The sequence below is a fragment of the Typha angustifolia genome, chromosome 1, assembly GCF_048772165.1.
Source record: "Typha angustifolia cultivar Huaian chromosome 1, ASM4877216v1, whole genome shotgun sequence".
In the NCBI taxonomy this organism is placed as follows: domain Eukaryota; kingdom Viridiplantae; phylum Streptophyta; class Magnoliopsida; order Poales; family Typhaceae; genus Typha; species Typha angustifolia.
The window spans coordinates 2,543,290-2,562,714 of NC_133239.1; the positions used below are offsets into that span (position 1 = coordinate 2,543,290).

General features: G+C 38.9%; 5 protein-coding genes across 5 annotated transcripts; 2 read left to right on the plus strand and 3 right to left on the minus strand.

Annotated features, from left to right (window-relative positions):
- The first annotated feature begins 32 nt into the window (after positions 1–32).
- LOC140765771 (uncharacterized) lies at positions 33–5,224 on the plus strand. The gene is made up of 4 exons (XM_073104999.1): positions 33–577; positions 1,279–1,388; positions 1,649–1,753; positions 3,044–5,224. The coding sequence occupies exons 1-4, from the start codon at positions 241–243 to the stop codon at positions 3,929–3,931; spliced, it is 1,440 nt and encodes a 479-aa protein (XP_072961100.1). The 5' UTR covers positions 33–240; the 3' UTR covers positions 3,932–5,224.
- A 128-nt stretch (positions 5,225–5,352) lies between these two features.
- On the minus strand, positions 5,353–5,739 carry LOC140759709 (monothiol glutaredoxin-S9-like). The gene has a single exon (XM_073096345.1). It carries the CDS (start codon positions 5,737–5,739, stop codon positions 5,353–5,355), a length of 387 nt encoding a protein of 128 aa, XP_072952446.1.
- Positions 5,740–9,854: 4,115 nt separating this feature from the next.
- LOC140762111 (fasciclin-like arabinogalactan protein 9) lies at positions 9,855–10,831 on the minus strand. The gene has a single exon (XM_073099730.1). The coding sequence runs from the start codon at positions 10,735–10,737 to the stop codon at positions 9,991–9,993; it is 747 nt and encodes a 248-aa protein (XP_072955831.1). The 5' UTR covers positions 10,738–10,831; the 3' UTR covers positions 9,855–9,990.
- Positions 10,832–12,496: 1,665 nt separating this feature from the next.
- LOC140762444 (fasciclin-like arabinogalactan protein 6) lies at positions 12,497–13,612 on the minus strand. The gene is made up of 2 exons (XM_073100252.1): positions 13,057–13,612; positions 12,497–12,949 (listed from the first exon to the last, which is right to left on the minus strand). The coding sequence occupies exons 1-2, from the start codon at positions 13,489–13,491 to the stop codon at positions 12,638–12,640; spliced, it is 747 nt and encodes a 248-aa protein (XP_072956353.1). The 5' UTR covers positions 13,492–13,612; the 3' UTR covers positions 12,497–12,637.
- Positions 13,613–16,252: 2,640 nt separating this feature from the next.
- LOC140762968 (E3 SUMO-protein ligase MMS21) lies at positions 16,253–19,148 on the plus strand. The gene is made up of 7 exons (XM_073100966.1): positions 16,253–16,427; positions 16,503–16,574; positions 16,651–16,761; positions 16,921–17,031; positions 17,791–17,930; positions 18,473–18,558; positions 18,638–19,148. Exons 1-7 carry the CDS (start codon positions 16,329–16,331, stop codon positions 18,775–18,777), a joined length of 759 nt encoding a protein of 252 aa, XP_072957067.1. The 5' UTR covers positions 16,253–16,328; the 3' UTR covers positions 18,778–19,148.
- Positions 19,149–19,425: the final 277 nt, after the last annotated feature.

Here is a 19,425-nt window from a genome sequence, read left to right on the forward strand (position 1 = left end):
TCTGATCTTTTCGGATTTGGGTCTTTTGGTGCATTTACCCGATCCATGATGACAATATAATGTTGGACCTTAACCGAGTAGTTCTCTTTGGAGCCCATTATAAGATGGGCTTATCTATTCTCCAACAAGTCGACACCTATTCCGTTCTTCTCCCCAAAGATCAAACGCTTGTCGCGGCGAAGAAAGAAGAACAAAAAGCAAACCGCAAGAGAACAAGAAAACGACGACATAGCCGTCTCCATGGATCCGAAATCCACCGCCAAGTCAAAAAGGATCCAATCCCAGAAAGGTCGCAGGAACCATCCTACGCCCTCTGCTGTCGCCCAGAAGAAGAAGGCGTCCCAAGCCACAAGGGAGGAGAAGCCCCGACGGGCCCACGAACTCCCCTCGAACTGGGATCGATACGACGATGAGGCTGGTGGCGATGGAGACGAGAACCCAGTTGAAGATAAGGCATTTGAGGTATTGCCCAAGAGTAAAGGTGCGGACTTTGGTTGGTTGGTCGAGCAGGCTCGGGCACAGCCAAAGGAGAGTGGCGAGCTTGGCTCTCAGTTCTCGTTTGATGAGATTCCATTAGGTAGTCACTTTGCCCCGTCTCACTTTGTATATGCGGTTCTGTGGAGAAGTAATAAGAGCAAATTGAATTGCGCGTAATTAGTGCCGATGATTACTTTGAACTGGTTTACATGGGTTCCTTCGCAAATTGGTCCTTAAACGGTGCCCTACTTTTAGATTTAATGTAGGTTACTCGAAAGTTATCTCCTTTTATGAATTTTAGATAGGATTTATGGGATTTGGGACTTAGTCATCGTAGCTATACGAACCGCACATTTCTTAATTTTTCTAAAAAATATGCTTATATAAGTTCCATTTGAAATTTTGTCTTTGTAGTTATATAAATCCCCCTTTTTAATTTTCTAATGCATACATCTATTTAAGTTCTACTAGAGGTACCTGATGAAAATTATGGAGTTCTGGTCGAAACTGCTCGATTGTGGCCAGAATTGCATGTAATTTCTGGAGCATAGGCAGATTAGGATCTTATGTTTGGGAAAAATTGATTCACAAGCTGCAGGATATCAATTTTTGGAAATCTTCAGACCTCGCAATCTCTGTGAACCACTATAATGATTTAACATTTTCTCGCATTTCGTTACATTCTTAGTGAGTTTCCGGCAATTTTGCCAATGTTAAAGTGCTTTCTTTTGTTCACCACAATTTGTGCTAACCAAATTTATTCGCAATTCTGAGGTGGATCTTGACTTTCAGTCTCTCTAGATTTTATGCAGGGAGCGAGCTCTATGCTTTCTATCAGGGGAGAAGGGCTTCTATCTTGGTGCCGAGATGACAATTTCATCGTGGATGATGATCCCTCTTCAAATTATGAGGTAGTGATATTTTGACTTTCCAGGATTTATTATTGTTTTCATACACAACCATCTACTGAAAGCTATCAGAATTTCTATGTATTGTTTTTTTTTTTCAAATATGTCCCATTTATGTTGTCTTGGTCAATTACTTCCCACTTTTATTCCCCTAAGGTTTTTTGTGATTATTACATATTGATAAGAGCTTTCCAAAACCCACACAAGTAGGTTGCAGTTCTTGTTTGTATTGCTCTTTATATTGATACTTCTTGATTTATCAGGTGCCTTTTCTCTCAATGGATTTGCATGCTCTTGCTGAACAACTTTCAAAACTTAAGCTCTCACAAAGGCTTTTTATTGAAGCAGATTTATTAACTGAAGATCTGGTAAGCATACTTCTTGGTTGGCTGGTTATGATTTTATTTTTATCAGACTTCTTTTAAGCATTCATTTTTCAAATGCGCAACTTCTTAATTGGTTATCCCAACAATGAAGGTTCTAACTGCAAAACCCTAAAATAGTTAGTAGTTACCTTATGACTCTTGTAAATGTTTCTTACACCTATTGTTGAATGCCAACCAGATTTAGTGGTAGGTACTTCTAGTTAAAAACTTAATTAACTTGAGCTCAAAGTTCTAAGTGTAGGATACCCACGAAACCTGATGCTATTTTTCAATGACTATTAATGAGAGTTCATATGATGAGCATTTCTCATGATTACCCTTTTTATGTAGCATAAATTATTTCCCTCGTAACCCTAAAATAGTGAAATTCTTTCATGCCTTTTCTCCTGAAGCATCTGTCAACACAATTTTGTTGGCTGTAATGATTTGTAAGATCAGGTGCAGTGCTAATTTACTTGAAGTACTTCTAAAAAATTGAGGTAACTTAGATTGAGAAGTACCTACCGATGTGATTCTTTCTGTTTCCTTCTTTGTTAGACTAATCAATGAAGACAAATGTTGGAACTTCTAGTCTCCCTTTTTACTCTTATTTTAAATTCTGGTCTTTCACTATCCTGAGTACCATAGGTTCACTTTGCAAACTAAAATTTAAACTCTGCTTTCGTACCATTCATGTTATAAAAGTGAAATATTCCAATTGACCTTATTAATGTGGGTCTTCTTGTACTTTCAATTTGGATTTTGGAGATTTATTAATACTGCTAAAGTCCATGTTTCAAAACGTAAAAGTGTCACTTTCCAGCCCACATGCTTACAATATGAGCTATCAAGGCACAACTCTGTCTAAAAGACTCAACGGGAGGATTGAGCTAGTTTGTATTATGATGTGAACTTGACATCAGATTGTCAGCCCTTCAAGTACTGATATTGATTTCTTAACTAAAGTGAAAAATCACATAATTATAAGGCTTCCCATGAAACTACGATGGTTAGCTGGCAGGTTGCTATATCTACCTTATTGATTGCAATTTCGGATGATTGAACTTGGCATACCTCCAAATTTACCCATTGGGGCTGTTTACCCTTGGAGAAGAACTCGAAAGTCACCATTAAGGAAAACAATATCCCCAACTTTCTTACATGGGATAGACAAACCATTTTTTTCTCTTCTTTTGATATCTGTGAAAATAAATGTGGGAATTTATGTTTCTTCAGTAGTTGCTTTTCAAGTATCTTTATTTGTTGTATGATCCCCTTTGTTTGATTCTGCAGTCTGCAGATGGGTCAAAGGACAACCGCGAATCTGAGCAATTGGACATGTCTATATCAAATGACACTAAACATGGTTATGCTGAACCTTCAATTCTCAATAATGTGAAATCAGAAAAGAATGTAATTAGCCAGAGTTTTTCTAGCAACTTTTACACTGACCTTGGAATTATACAAGGTTCATTAGTGGAGAAATTTCTACCGCCAACTTCTACATCACTATCCACTAAGCCAGATTCTGACAAGGACTTACAACTGCTAATGCAATCTGATACCAAAGAAGCTAAAATTTTGATGTCACCAGCCATTGTAGATATAATTCCAGACTCGGAACAGAGCAAAACCTCCAGGTTTGAGGCAGACAAAGCAGAAGCAGAGCTTGACATGCTTCTCAATTCATTTGGGGATACTAGTCTTTCTAGTTCCCTTGCAGATGGATCAATAGAGAATATTTCAAGTTCCCAGGATATAAGATCCGGTTCATTGGGTGATAAAGTCCCCTACTCTATTACACAAAAAGTTAGCTCCCCAGGAATTTTTGCAGTGACTTCCCTCGACGACGATCTTGATGACCTGTTTGCAGCAACTTCACTTTCTCCTCAAGAACAGAAGGATTCAGCAAGTGCACCAAAGACAGGAGCACGGCCTGCCATAAGTCTCCCTTCTCATTCATCTTTGGGTTCAGATATCATCAGTGACTCTGGATCCGTGAGACAGATTGGTTCCATGGTACCTCCTGGTGATTCAATAGATGACTTACTTGCAGAATCATCTGGATACGTTGAAGTCCAGAAGCTCACATTGTTGTCAAATGAGCAGGACCAAAAGTCTCCGCATGCTCCGCGCTCAAACCCTGTAAGTGACTTTGATTCATGGTTTGATACACTTTAGAACACAAGAATTGGTCATATTTTGCAAAGGCATACTCAAGCTGTTACTTCAAAGAGCAGAAAGTTGGACTCTGCTAATGAATCCTATCTGGAGAAAATGAACTTTAAAATAGGAGGCAGAGCCTTGGAAGTTGGAATTGATCTGCTGGAGTCCGCGTAATTGATGATCGTTCTCAGCAACATCCACCTTCATGTCAATGGATTTGGTGATTACTGAGTCGATCATTAGAAACATCCACCTTCGTGCCAATGGATTTGGTGATTACTGAATCGATCATTAGAAACGCTGCTGCATGACTTTCTTCGGTGGTGTTGATAAAATCCAGTCTTCATGTTGAATTGAGAGTTCGGTCCAAAAATCTTCATGAACTTGTTAGATAAATTATTTGAGCCAGCCTTGGGCAATTACCAGAAAGTGAATGCAAATTGTCTTTCGTTTGAAAAAGGAGACCAATTCTTACGCGAATGCACATGTATTTGTCTATTTATCTTCGCAGCCTGCAGCATGAGAAAAACTGTCATGATGTCAACGTGGTTGTTAGTTCTGACTTCTTAACATAACAACCTTTTCGACTATTTATTCGCAGGTTTGGTTGATTTCCAGAAAGTTGGTAGTTGCCTTACTATAATCCTCTCTCTTCTCCGTGGATTGTTAGAACAGTGGTTCTATTAGCAAGTGGATTGAAACAGACACCACTTTAACAGCTAAGGGACTGGCACAAATAGGGAAGAATCGCCTTCCCGCCTTCAAGCCATTTGCCGTATCCTATTAGCTTCTGTTGACCAGAAGTCAATCACTTCCAAGTTCTGGAAGCCAACTAAGAAATAAATAAGCTCCGCATGTCGGCAGAACCAGATGCTAGAAATGGCAAATGCGTGTTCCTTTTGATCAGCAAATAAATCGAGCTTAAATAGACCCCCGATTAGTTCATTATTTAGTCACACGTTAGGCCGCCACGTCGGTTATTGGTTGATGATGGAAATTTGCAATATCTAAGAGTTGGATGATGTCATGTTGCTGGAAGTGTAAGGACGTCAGCTCTGTAAACAATCGGCATTCTATTAAAAATTATATCCACCCTTAAAAATATAAATATAATTATGTCGTAATGCGTTATTGGATTCAAGCCATACATTTTATAAATGAGGAGATCCGGAGAATTCCATTTTGTATTTCTTGAAAAAATCATTAATTATTTTTTTTTTACAAGAGAAATTTTACAAAATTTAACCACGCATATAATTAATTATATGACTACCACTAATTAACACCAGAAAAAAAAAATCCCTAAAATCACTCTCAACAACGAGTGTGCAATCAAAAACTTAGGAAAAAGGAAAAAGGAAAAATAACTTGGGTGTACCCATTTGATACAGCCAGCCGGCCGGCCAGGATTAGATCACGCCGGTCAATTTTATTCGTCAGAGCCAGAGAGCGCCGGCCTGCTTTAAGATTGGCACGAGCTCCCCCGAGATATGGACGGCCATGAGGCGGTCCAAACCCCCCATCAACTTGCCCCCGATAAAAATCGCCGGCATCGTAAACTCTCCGGCCTTGTCGGCGCCGGCGACGAATTCCTCGGCGAGCTGGGCCGAGTCGTTGACCTCGAAGACGGTGGGGTTGACCCCGAGCCCTTGCAGCAGCCGCTTCACCACGTGGCTCATGCAGCACCCCGCCGACCCCACCACCACCACCGGATTCTCCGCCACCACCCTCCTCAAGCTTCCCTCTGCGACACGTCGCTCGTGCGCCTCCGCCTGGCCGAGCCACGTCGCCCGGCCGGTGCTGTACGGGATCGCTTGCTGCATTCCTCTCCTTTCTTCTTCTATTTCCTTAATTACTTCTCTCCTCTCTTTTTTTCCTCCGAAGCCAAGGGAGAAGGATACGGAGATGGGAGGTTGGAAGAGGGAGAGGTATATAATAAGAGGTCGGGGGATGGCGTCATGGGAGACCACGAATGACGTCGACTGGATGGCTGGAGCTGCAAGTGAGTCGTGTTCGAGTTTGGGATGACGTGGATACGCGTGAGCCGAATGGTACCGCACGACGTTGTCGCTCCATCTCTGACGCAGCGTTACCAATCCCATGCATTGACCCGGACAACGAAAGCGGCAAAGAGGATGACGTGCCATGACGCTGTGGTGCCTACACGGTGGTCCCGGAGATATTTTTGCCATACAAAACCGAGTACAATGTATCCTCCGTCAAACGTAGGTACCTTGCTGCTTCGGATTACGCAGCGGATGAGAATTTCTTGGGGGATTGATCTGCCTATTTTCTGTATTAAAAAAATAGATGATTTTATTTCATAAAATATTGCCGTCTTTTATTCGTATATATATATATTCTAAAATAAATATATAGATTTCTTAAACTAAAAATACAGGAGATTTATATGGATAAACAAAAGTACAGAGTGCTAACCTCTCTAATAGTTGAATGGGTATGCTTTTCTTTATTTTATTATAGCTTATAAGAGAGTAGAAAAAAGTTTTAGCTAAGGGTGTATTTGAGTTCGAGCTTGAGTGAGTTAACCTCAAGTTCGACTTGCTCGAGATGTAAAATTATCTTAGCTCAAGCTTAACTCAATGGCTTGTAAAGTATTCACATCGCAACGACCCGGAGAATAACTAGATCTTCTTGAGTAGGATTGGAAGGATCATGTCAAACCTTGTAATAGAAGTTGTTGAAAAACTATAAATAACGGAGAACGCCCTATCTGCATATCTCAATATCAATTCAAACATAAATTTTGATTCACACTCCATGTTCTAATAAATATTTATCATCCAGAAAAGGAAAAAATTCAAAGTATTTGTCTAAAGAAATGGGTTAAAAATGATAGATGTATAGAAGCTACGAATGTATAGAATCTTTTATGTTAGCTACAAAGGGGTCGATGGATGTCCCATCAACAAGGGCTTAACGAAGGAGTGGGAACGCTAAAGGGTAGGGTCGTGGAGGTGGACAAAAATGACGGAGTTGCGGATGAGGCCAAAGAGAAGATATGAGACTTTAGAGAGAGTTCGTGATCGGTATTACAGAGGATAAAATTTATTATTATGATTCTAAAAATATTATATATATATTATATGAGCTTATTTAAGCTGAATTTAAGCAAGCTAATATTAGCTCAACTAGACTTAATAATATATTTGAGCTCAATAAATTAGCTTGACTTAGACTTATTTAGAACTCAAACCGAGCTATTTTTTATGCCGAGGCTAGAGATTCAAATACTATCTTCCCTTTCTGTCTAATGATTCTTAATCATAATCTTTACTCACCAATTATCAAATTTTAGTAGGATAATTCTGGGGCACATGAAATATTTTATAATTGAATACCAAATTAATTCGCACAGCCATACACGGATGACGAGTTAATGGAATAATTAATTCGTACCATGCTCTCGTCCTTCCGGGTATAGCAAGTACAGCAAACGAATGAAAAAAACGAGGGCGGTCGAGTTGACTTTCAAATCGGTCAAACCAAGAGCACATGGAGTAGACTGATCCACTAACCCTGACATCGCTAACGTGGAAATTTTCGAGCTCTCTAATCTCACAAGCCATTGGCCAGTTCGGTGGCGGCGAAGGAAATTTTTCCAATCGTGTGGGATCAACACGTTAACGAGTTATCCACGTGGAAGCTCGCACGCCGAAATACGGACCCTCCCGTTTTGCCACGTGGGATTTTCCTTTGCTTCGGTGGACAAGCGACGTATGTGACGTCATACGCCTAATAAAAAAGACAAATTTGAATTCAACACTCTTACCCCTTTCTTAACCTTTTTATAGTTTACGCCGTATCTTTTTTAATCTCTTTTTTGGCCTCGTTAATTTAGATTAGGTATGTTTTTATTATTATTCTCAAAAAAATGAGATCTTCGTTCTAGAAATAATTATTTTTTATTTTATATAAAGTGAAATAAAATATGAGAAATTTTTTTTTTATATAATTATTATGAATACTTTTCTGATTTAATATAAAATATATTCATGAAATGGATATTAAAAATACATTAGTAATTAAGTTAGTGTGTGAGATAAAATATAATTTTGATGAATAGTATTTATATTATAGAATAAGAAAAAAGTCAATTTTGAAGTAAACGAGACTAAAAAAATATTTTAGATTAATAATGTTAGGGAGAAGGCATAAAAATAAAATATCCTATCTAACTGCAAATATTTTATTCTAAAATAATAAAAAAGCCCTAATTCCTTCTTTTTAAACCACGAATTTACTTAATTTTTAGACAAGACATCTAAAGCAAAAGGAAAGAAAATAAATTCGAGTAAATTGTCCTTAAATTCTTCTTCTATCTTATAGGATATGGGATTGGTTCTTCGTCCCTAAACAAGAGATCCCAAGACAAATGAAAGACAGCAAATAGCTTGGGTAAGGTTGGTGTAGCTTGAATGAGAATACTTTCATAATTTTTTTTAAAGTTTAGTTAAAAAAATTCAATGTTTAATAAAATAAATATCTCGATATTTGTAAATATTTTGTGAATAAATTATTCTCAAAAATATGCGTGCTCTTGATTTCACGCAAAGACTCATGGTGACGTCACAGATACCCGAAATTTTAGTCACAGTCATGTCCTTCGGCTCGAACCCGATCCAACAAGCTCATCCCAGGCCTGAGTCAAGCCCGACTTTGGGTCCACTCGGCCTGGCCGATGCCCGATCAGATCTCTAGGCCTATCGAGATGGGCCAGGCCCATGAATATATACTCAACATATATAGCTTTATTAATTCGTCAGCTAAATAGCTAATAACTCATACCATTTTCATTCTTTTACTTCGTAAAGAAATAAATCCTCATAATTTTCTATCACGCTCAGCTCCATTGATAAATGGTCTTAATTATTTCTATATATAAAATTTTCGAAATGCCTCTTCACATGATTACAACTGCAGAGACTATTTCATCCTTATTTTATAGAAAATCAAGATAAAAATTGAGGATAGAATGAGTATTTGATATTATCGATTAACACTGTTAAAAGGATGAGATAATTTTCATAACTTAAAAGGGTTTATGTGTATTAAGAAAATGGGCTCGGTGTTGGTACATTCATTGATAAATCCATGGAAAATTAAACTGCACGCTGCCACACACACACACACACACCACTGGTTTATTGGGATCCCGAAATATAACGGTGGACCCGGTCGAACGGCAGGTTTTCACATGCCACTGGCCCAGAGCCGGATAAATTTCCCGTTGGTCGGCTCTGGAACTTTTTTATTTATTTATTTTTCTACTGACTCTGGAAACGGTAACAAACACATCAGCACCATAAGAAGCTCCTCTTTCTTATAAAAATATTACTAGATGTTAGATCTCAAAAAGGGTGTGAAATATATATATATATATATATATAGTAGTTTTTTTTCTTAGATCAATCGCGCAATGATCGAGATAGTTGACTTGCATAGATTCTCTTTACTTTTACCATTAAAGTCTTCGGGTATGCATGAACATAGTCGTAGCTGCAACTTGGTCGTCAAATGGTTACCTGCATATCTAAGTCAACTTATGCGGCTCACGAGTTTGTGGTTTGTAATCTAGAGAGAGAAGGAGAGAGAAGGAGGTAGAGAGGTTCGTCCTCCCTTATAGCTCAACAGGTGGATCGATCTCTAAACTAATGTAGGTGATGACCATGATCAACCATAACATTATAAAGCCAACATGCATGTGGCCAGGTAGATGCTGCAGTTTAATAATTTTTCCTTTTCTCGTGGCAGATGGAACCGCTTGCACTTTAATTAATTTAATGAAGTAACACAGCAAGACTATAAATAAAACTTCCGTTATCTCGTGACCATTGGTTCGGCAGCTTGATCTACATTAATGGAGTGCGAGTTTCCATATCTTTACCCTCTTTCTAATAATCTTTAGTAAAAGATAAATAAAAATAGAACCGCAATATTATTCATGAATCAATCTTGTGAAGATGTACAAGAAACAAAAACTCCAGAACAAGCCAATGACCAACAATGCCATGCAAATTAATGCAACATTACAGTGGATAATTTAACGTACTCTAGAGAGTTGCAATGACACCCATAACACCCAATCCCACGAGAGAACTCCACTGCAACTTAAAACTCACGCCGGAACTATCGCTTCCGCTCCCCTTCGAGTCCGTCGACGGCCCCTCTGATATCGCCGAAGGAGGACTCTTCGTCGACCCCGTCGGCTTCGGCGCAGGAGCAGCTGCAGGCGGCTTCGGCCCGAAGATATCGTACGGGAGCAAAACCTTCTCCACCGAGTAAACGGCGAGGGGGAAGTCGGTGCTGAGGGAGTTGGTGATCGGCGTCACGACGACGCCGGTGGATATGTTGACCTGATTGGTAGTGGTGGTTATGTTCATCGTGTAAACACCGTTGTTGCCGGAGGCCTGGGTGTTGACCGGGTTGCTGGTGGTGGCGAAGAGAGCCAAGCTGTAGAATCGCGGGAGGACGTGGTAGAGGACGAGTTCGATCTGCTCTTGTTGTGTGAGGCTGTTGAGGGTTCCGGGCTTGAGGCTGTTGAAGGCGTTGTCGGTGGGGGCGAAGACGGTGAGGCCGTTGAAGGAGTTATTGAGCTGGCTGTTGATCTGCTCGTCGACGCGGCTCTGCCTCAGGAGGCGGATGAAGGTGGTGTACTGCCCGCCCTTGGCGAGGATCGCCGTGATGTTATTCGGGGCAGCTGTCGGGCCGGGGGCGACAGGCTGGGCAAGGGTTTGCGTGCCGGCGACCGCGAGAGCTGCGGCGACGAGGAAGAGGGCAAGGAAGGGTGAGGATGCCATGGTTGTAGAGCAGTTAATAAACGCTAGAATGGTGGAAGGGAAGAGAGGGGGAGTGCAAGTGATATAAAGCTAGGGTTGGGCATAGTTGGTAGGAGATATGGATGTATGAATATGTTCGAATGAGCTGTATATGATTGGATTTGAATTGGAGGCTAGATCTTGTACACTTACGGTTCTATGAATTTTGTCATTGGTTTCAACTTAGGTTACACTAAAATCCAGCTAATATAATAATTTAATCTAAATTTTAAATCATATGCATTGTTAAAATATTATTCGTACTAACTACCGCTAAGATCTGCACTAAGTTATCAATTTATCATTTAAACTTTCCGTATGACTAAGGATACTTATCAACTCCACGGGTAAGTAAGTTTCTTATATTTATCAATAGTACTTTATAATCTTTGGGCTATGAGAAGTATCGATACATGCACGTATCTAGGTAGTAGCAAGTTCCTACAACCTCGAGAATCCGGGTTCAGGCCAATTAGCTGTTGCCCCGCCTCTCTCAAGTAGGTAGTGCTAGGTACGACTCGATATATTTATTATGTCCAGTATTGGTTAAACCTGATCGAGAAGGTTCCACGGGAGAATTACAAGCCATTAGTTCTAACCAACTACCTTGTTTTCTTTCTTTATTTTTGTATTATTTATTATGGCATTAGTATTAAAATATTATTTCATAATTGTCGGCAATCCAAGCAATTATCGAGCATAAAAATTAGGAAAAATAAAATTATCTCCGTCGGCAAGTTAGACTTTAGCTCGACATGTATCCTGATGATAAATTAACTGTCTTGTACTTGTAGTAATTATAACTCCAAAATATAAGTTAGACTTTAGCTCGACATGTATGCTGATGATAAATTAACTGTCTTGTACTTGTATTAATTATAACTCCAAAATATGATTTAAGAGATCTACCGACGCATCTCTTTCCAAAGTTGACTCTCTTTATTTTTATGACATGAGTTTGGTGTCTTAATCTTTAATAATACTTTAGTGTACATTAGGATATGAATACTGAGCAATATCTTGGGATTTGCGTTGACTGCTCGAGATTAAGGATCTAGTCTTCTGTGATTCTCGTGTCTCTGTTTAAATGTTAAGGTGATTATGGTTTATTATGATCTATCGTCTTATACTCACTCTATAGATTACATAACGCCAAGTGATTTTGGGTTAATACAAGGAAAGAAGGATACATGCTTTCTTTTCGTTTTCACTTAATCATCCTTCGTTAATTGCTTTCGCGTGCATGATTAGGTTATCCCGAGCACCGACTTCCTTCAGATTACAATGTGACAACTGACAGCCTTTCACTAACTACTCTGTAAGGAAGAGATTATCTTAAATTATCTTTATTAATTAAGAGTAGCCTCATACGTTTTCAAGTTAAAAATATGGAGGACTGCTAATTAATCGTCTAAATTAATGCAGACAATTCATTCTACTAGGGCCACGCTTAGGTTCCTTCTTTATAATCGAACTACTTTTCTTAAATAGTATAGTATACGAGACCCCAAAATTGCTTATTATATGCAGGAATTTATATACTCGAGATACTCGGCATACGGTCATTGGCTGTCAAGTAATGCTTGGTTTGGTAGAAAAACCGCAATCGTAGGCAATTCCGACAGTTGGGACCTGCATAAGATCTCGATGCTCTCCATGTGTCCTTTTCAATACTCACAAAGAGATAATTTTTTTATTAAAAAAAAAAGTATTATTATTATTTTCTTAAATTTTCACGATCGAGAGAAAAAGAGACAAGTTAAATGAATCATAATATACAAAACAAATAGATCGATAAAACAAACTCCGAAAGGAAAATGGTACAAATAATTAATTAGCTCACGCAATCGAATGCAAGATAAACCATGCATGCATCCACTCCTCAGAAAACATTCACTACGACGCCCATCAATCCCACACCAACAAGGGAACTCCATCCCAGGAATCCTTTCTTCAAGCTAACTCCCGCGTTGCTGCCACCGCTTCCCGCTGCTGCCGAATCAGGCGAGTCGGCCGACGCCGCCGGGCTCTTCCCGGGCTTCTCCCCAGCCGGAGGCGGCGACGAAGCCGGCGGCTTCGCCCCGAAGATGTCATACGGCAGCAGCACCTTCTCGATCGAGTAAACCGCGAGAGGCGATGCGGAGTTGAGCGTGTTGGTGATGCTCGTCGTGTCGATTCCGGTTGAAATGTTCACCTAATCATCAAGACATGCACGATATATATATGTGGTGAATCTCCCCAAAGGGAAAGCGAAGCAGGGGTGTAACGTTCCACTTAAAAAGGAGACATATCAAAGCGCACCTGACTGGTGGTGCCGGTTATGTTGACAGTGTAGACGCCGTCGTTGCCGGACGCCTGGGTGCGGACGGGGTTGCTCGCGGTCTGGAACATCTCCATGCTGTAGTAGGTGGGGAGGATGTGATAGAGGACGAGAGCAACCTGCTGCTGCTGCGTGAGGGCGTTGAGGGTGCCGGGCTTGAGGTTGTTGAAGGCGTTGTCGGTCGGCGCGAAGACGGTGAGGCCGTTGAAGGAGTTGTTCAGCTGGCTGGTGATCTGCTGGTCCAACTGCGTCTCCTTCAGGAGGCGGATGAGGGTGGTGTACTGCCCGCCCTTGACGAGGATCGCCGTCAGGTTGCGAGGCGCGCCGGCCGGTGCCGGGGCAGCGGGCTGCGCCAAGGCGGACGGGAAGGCGAGGGAGAGCAATGCGGGCAGGAGGAGGACGAGGAGGGAAGCCATGGTGGTGGTAGAGATGTGTGTATTGCTCGACAGTATTAGATATAAAGTGGGAATTATAAGAAGAGAGGGGGAGGTTGTCAGAATTATGGAATTGGCTGGAATGAGCTGGATAGTCTTTGGATATGAGATAAAGAGTGGGTGAGTGGGGATGCCCTTTGGCCATTTTATCACTACTTGTCTGGCGACTACCTTGTGATACGTAGAATTTAATATTAAGAGAAATTTATCAAAATCAACCTACATTTTACCTTTATTATTTTTCACACTCAAACCTTTTTTTTTTTTATATTTACTATTTCACCTTTTCATTTTGCTAAAATGCCTCAGAAATACTCAGCCGTGAAATTATTTAATTGTCGGTTATCATATAAATGAGTTAAAATGACTACTAATGCTAAAATAATCTTGATACTCTTCAAGAATTTTTTTAAAGTAAAGTCAAATTATATTATTTCTGTTTCGTGGTTGCTACAGTAGTATTTTTGATGCATTAAAAGAAAAATGCAGAGAGATTCATTGAATAAGAATAATTTTTTAAAAAATATAGTGTTTTTAATTATTTTTCTAATATTAATAAAAGATTTTTGCATGTATATTTCTCAAAAAAAATTTAAGCCCTTTTAAATTTCATATTTATATTTATAACTTTTGAAATTCATAGGTTTTCATGGATGCTCCTTAATTATCTTTTAGACTACAAGTTAAAGTTTTACTATTTTAACGAGCAAAATGATAACCCCTAATAACTCGCTATTAGTAAGAATGTCACTGGTTTACTCATCGAATCTCTGAGAATAGCATCTGGAATCAATCCATGTGCATCTCGGTAAGTTTGAATCAATCTCTTATGCATCTTTAACATGATATGCCCACTTAATTAAGCAACTAATTAACTACTAAATTTCCGAAAGATTCTCGATAATTGTGTGTATCAAATCAATAATAAAATGATACGGTCTACAGTGTGATAGGTTCCCGCCAACGAGGGTCCCAGAAGTGCTAATCTTTGACTAATGATTATTGCAATACAAGTGTGCATAATTTTCTTCAAGTTTATTGACTAATTAAGATGTTAAGGTATTATATCAATGTCAAAGCCACGTTTTTCCAAGCCATATGAGAAATATTTAGTTCCGAAAGCAAGGTTTTACTTGCAAAAAAGTCTCAAACAGTCACCTTGCTGCATGTTTATATATACACATATATTAATTTAAGAGAGGCAAACAATTAAGTCACAAAAAGGGATCCATCACAATTCACAAAAGCATTTACTAACTAGCAACGATTAAAAACTTAGTGTTGGGATTTGATTAATGCACCAGATAATTGAGGTAGCAGGTAGTGTCCACACACTGTGCGTTAAATATATAGATTTGCGTGGCTGTTCGTGTATAGTTGACTGCGTGCACGTTGGTTGGTCGGCTGTCATCAGATGCCAAGTTGGAAGTGAAGCGGCTATCTGTGCTTCTAGTCGTCTGTAACGTAGCTTTCGTGCCAAATTTACAATGCCAAATTGTGAATATCCTACAATGATAGGCTTTGAAGGACAAGTAATGCCTGGCCATGTTGAGGTCTTTTGCTAGCCTGGATGGCACAAACAATGGAGTAGGCCATAGTAGCACAAATGTGATACGAAATTTTGAGCAGGAAAAGCCAAAAGGAAAAGTCTGCTGCCTAAATTTCTAATAAAGGTTGTGGAGCACTCAATGCAGTGGCCTTATTTTTCTGGGCAAGTTGGTGGGACCGTTAGATGTGCCAAGATTTTGTTGGGATTTTGGAACTCAAGGGGTTTAAATGATTTTTCTTTTTTTTTGTTGAAGATATTGTTGAAGATATTAAAATGTTTTTTTGATGTGTTAGATGTTTAATTGTGAATATATAAGAGCAAGGAAGTGCTTCAAATATAGAGCCACGAGCCCGGTGCACTATATTTATTATTTAATTAATATAATATTATATTTTAAATTACTTAATAAATTGTCTTAATGTTATTATTTTTTAATAAAAAATATATAGTTAGAAAACTCTAATTGATATCTTTATAATAAGATTAATATTGAGTAGTTTCATAAAAAAATCTTAAATTACTATTTTTTAATTAAAAATATTAAAATTATATTATAAGAAATAAAAATAAAATATTTAAAATAACTTAAATAATTTAATATGAGACTCATTTTAAAGGTCTAGATAAGAACATTTTAATGATATTATTTTTATTAAAAAAGCAAAACTAATTATATATTCAGTTTAATTAATTAAATTATTTAATAAAAGAATACAAAAGAAATTTAAAATTTTAGATTAAACTTTTGTAGAGCAAAATTAGTATTTCTAAAAGTTAAATAATATCGGAGGTGAGCTCTAAGTTTTTAGATGGGGCTCCAAATTTGGAGTTCAACTGTAGCTGACTCCAAATTTGGAGCCCCATTTGGAGCCCAAATAGAGCTTTAGTGGGCTCCAAGTTTGGAGGTTTGGAGTCATAAAATTTGAGTTGTCGTAATTATTAGCTGAGTGCATCTAATAATGTGGCCAGAGAAAGCTTGGCATTGTATTCTAATATGAGGGTGGCAATTAGAAGTGGGTTAATAGCTTGAGATTAATTAGATCGTTCTCAAACCCAAAATGTTAGTTTGGGCCTAAAGGCCCAAGAAAGTAGGACGAGAGTTATGGTCTCAGGGCCGATCATGTGTCGCCAAGGATTTAATTGTATAGAATTCCTACATCTGCGATGTAGGGAATTCTCTCCCCGTTTCCCTCCTTTTCTCCCCCCCCCCACCTTTCCCTCCATCAGACCAGACTCCTCGAGAACTAAACGGGAGAAGACGACGACGACGATGGCCTCCGCGTCCGCATCTCGGTCTCATAACTCCGGGGCCGCAAGAATCGCCACCTCGGCCGCCGCCATCTCATCCGAGAACCAATCCCTCATCGCGGTACGGCTACTACCCTTTCCCTAAAACCCTAAAGCTTAAATCTGAATCCTAATCCTCGCTTCCTCTGATCTCCAGGAGATCCGGAAAGCCCTAGGCATAATCAAAGGAGTCGCGGTCGACCTCGAGAAGGAAGAGCAATCCGAGAAGGTAAGTATTGCTGGGCTTCTAAAACCCAAGCGCATCGTAGTAGTCGCGATTTCCCATCTATCGGTGTTATTTCTAGGTGGAACGATTGGAAGAGGCGGTCTTGGAGCTCCTCGATACGTACGATGATTGCACCCGGTTCTCGGAGGCGATTCAAACGGTTAGCAGCAACTACCAGCCTTCCGATCAGGTGATTCTTTCTGTTTATATTTGTTAAGACTTGTCTTTTTCTTTGACAAAAGGCAAAAGCCCTGTTTCATTGAAACTTTAAACTTTGCTAATGCGTGGCTTGTGGTAAAATGTTGATATTTTTTGTTTGTTATTTCTCAAATGGCTTGATGAGTTACAGCCCACCGATTTCAAGAAGGTGCTTGAGGATGAGGTTGCGAAGCTTAAAGCAGCATCACCATCCAATCCACAAAGCAATCCACTCCTCAGACAGTTCAAGGAAGCTATTTGGGTATGAATCAAAAATGTTGTTTCTGAGCAGTTATCTAATCTTTGGAATTTGAAAGTTTCATGCTTATTCTGTGGCTGAATGCTGCTGGTATGACATCATTTCTGTATTGCTACTGTTTTTTTTTAAAAAAATTGTAAGGGAATATTCATGATATTTGTTTTAAAAGAATTATTCTGGTCAAGCAAGTGCTTAGTCCGACATGTTTTAGGGTTCAGGGTTTAAGTGACACATATTTCTTGGTTATTTTTGCCCTTACAAAGGAAATATTATTATGCAATGCTGTAAGTAGATTTGATAGGTGAGAGAATGCCTACTAGACCATCTAGAGAACAACCTGCACAAAAGATTACGATCATCCAATAGAATATAGAAATTGACTACTGTACAATGTGCCGTAGTTTGATGGTTTTGCTTATGGAATTTAAAGCATTTACTGTGAACTTAGAGCACAAATTTTGCTGGTCTTCAGCTAGAACAGAGTCACAGACTGACAGTCAGATCTACTTGCAATTCTGGTTATACTTCTTTATCTCTCACTTTTCAGGACACTCTTGCATCCTCCTAAATTGAGACTGGTGCTGGTAGTATAATCACTCTTAAATTGTGTCTGTATCTCCCTTAGTGTGAAAGCCCATAATGATTGATATTTATGAAGTTTATATTTACATGTTTATTTTTGAAATTTTAGTTTTCTCAGTTTTTGCAGAATGAAACTGACCCTGAATTAGTGGGATTTGCTTCTTGTTGTTCTATTTGCAGAATGTCCATCACGCAGGTCAACCGATGCCTGGTGAAGAGCAAGAAGATATCATTATGACCAGTACCCAGAGTAACTTATTGAATATCACGTGCCCATTAACTGGGAAGCCTATAATTGAGCTGCCCAATCCAGTTCGGTGGTAAATACTCTTGAACGTGTTTCATTTCTGATGTTAATATTTATCAGCATAGTCACATAAGCTCATGCTTGCAAGTGTAAGTCAGTAAGGTTATTAACGTAGCTACTAAAGAATACAAGCATTATATGGGGAAAAAAATTGCCCGATGATGGTTTGGCATAGGATGTTACATAGTGACAGTATTTGGTGATTTATTATAAAAATATGGATAGCAAGTCTTACAAAAAAGAAAACCCGTTAATGAGTTTTCTATTGTTGATTTGCTATGAAAACTAGAGTCCTCTTTCAAGTCCAGTGAGAACATCTTTGCTTTGTGGTAGGGTTGTTAATGACTGCTTCTTTGTCTTCTCTTTTGTGTTTTTACCTCTACTTCCCTGAAAACCTTTTTGTATATGTAAACATGATACGAGGAAGTTGTCTCCAGCATGATGAGATATACTGTAGTAGCGTCCTTTCTTTCATATAATCCTTCGCTTGTTCAGGATTTTCTTGAACATTTTATATTCACATTCAAGCTTAACCTCTTGTTTCCTCTGCTACAGTATGGATTGCAAGCACATTTATGAAAGGGATCCAATAATGCATTACATAAGAACCAAGAAACCACAACCTCAATGCCCTGTTGCGGGTAATCTACTGCTTTCTTTCCTTTCTTCCTCCTTTTTTTCCAGGAGATGTTTGGTGTCTTACTTTATGTGCTTGGTCAGGCTGTCCGAAAATTTTACAAGCCACAAGGGTGGTATGTGATTCTTTACTTCCTATTGAAATTGATGAGCTGCGCTCAGCAGAGAATACCAATTTGCATCCTACAGTTGTAGAAGATTTCACTGAAGTTGATGATGAATGATTTTAGCCAAGAAGAGGATGGCATTTTAAGTTTTTGGGATACCCATACTCTGTTCCACTTTACATCTTTTTGGATACTCATGTAAATTAATTTAGATGACTGAACGGATAGGACCAGAATGAAGCGCAGAAAAATTTGCTAGAACCTCCTCTCTACTAGTATGTTCCAGTTACTTTTGTAATGAATATAGTATTTGACCAAGGTAAATGAATCACGTCCTCCACTGGTGATAGATACTGTCAGTTCCTATTGAAGCTCAGTTCCTATTGAAGCAATCTACACAGTTTGAAGACGCAAAACCTAGGGAAAAGTTCAAGTCATGGATATCTTATTCACGGGCACTGACCTTGCTAGCATCAAAGGACCTTTTTAGCTAATCTTGGATGAAGCTTAGCAAATTTTAAAAATTATTCTAGAGTCAATAAAGCTTAGCACTTAACTGTTGAGACATTTGTGAAACAGAGAATCTTGTCGAAGTGGGAATGCTTTATAATTCTTCCCATGAATGTTGATCGCCGCTTGATAACCAAATTTAAGCTTATTTCAAATTGGCTTAAATCAAATAGCCTGAGTTAAATCTTGAAGTGTCTACACTTTTTAAAATCAAATGAAACATATAACGCTATTAATTGACAATTATTCATAATA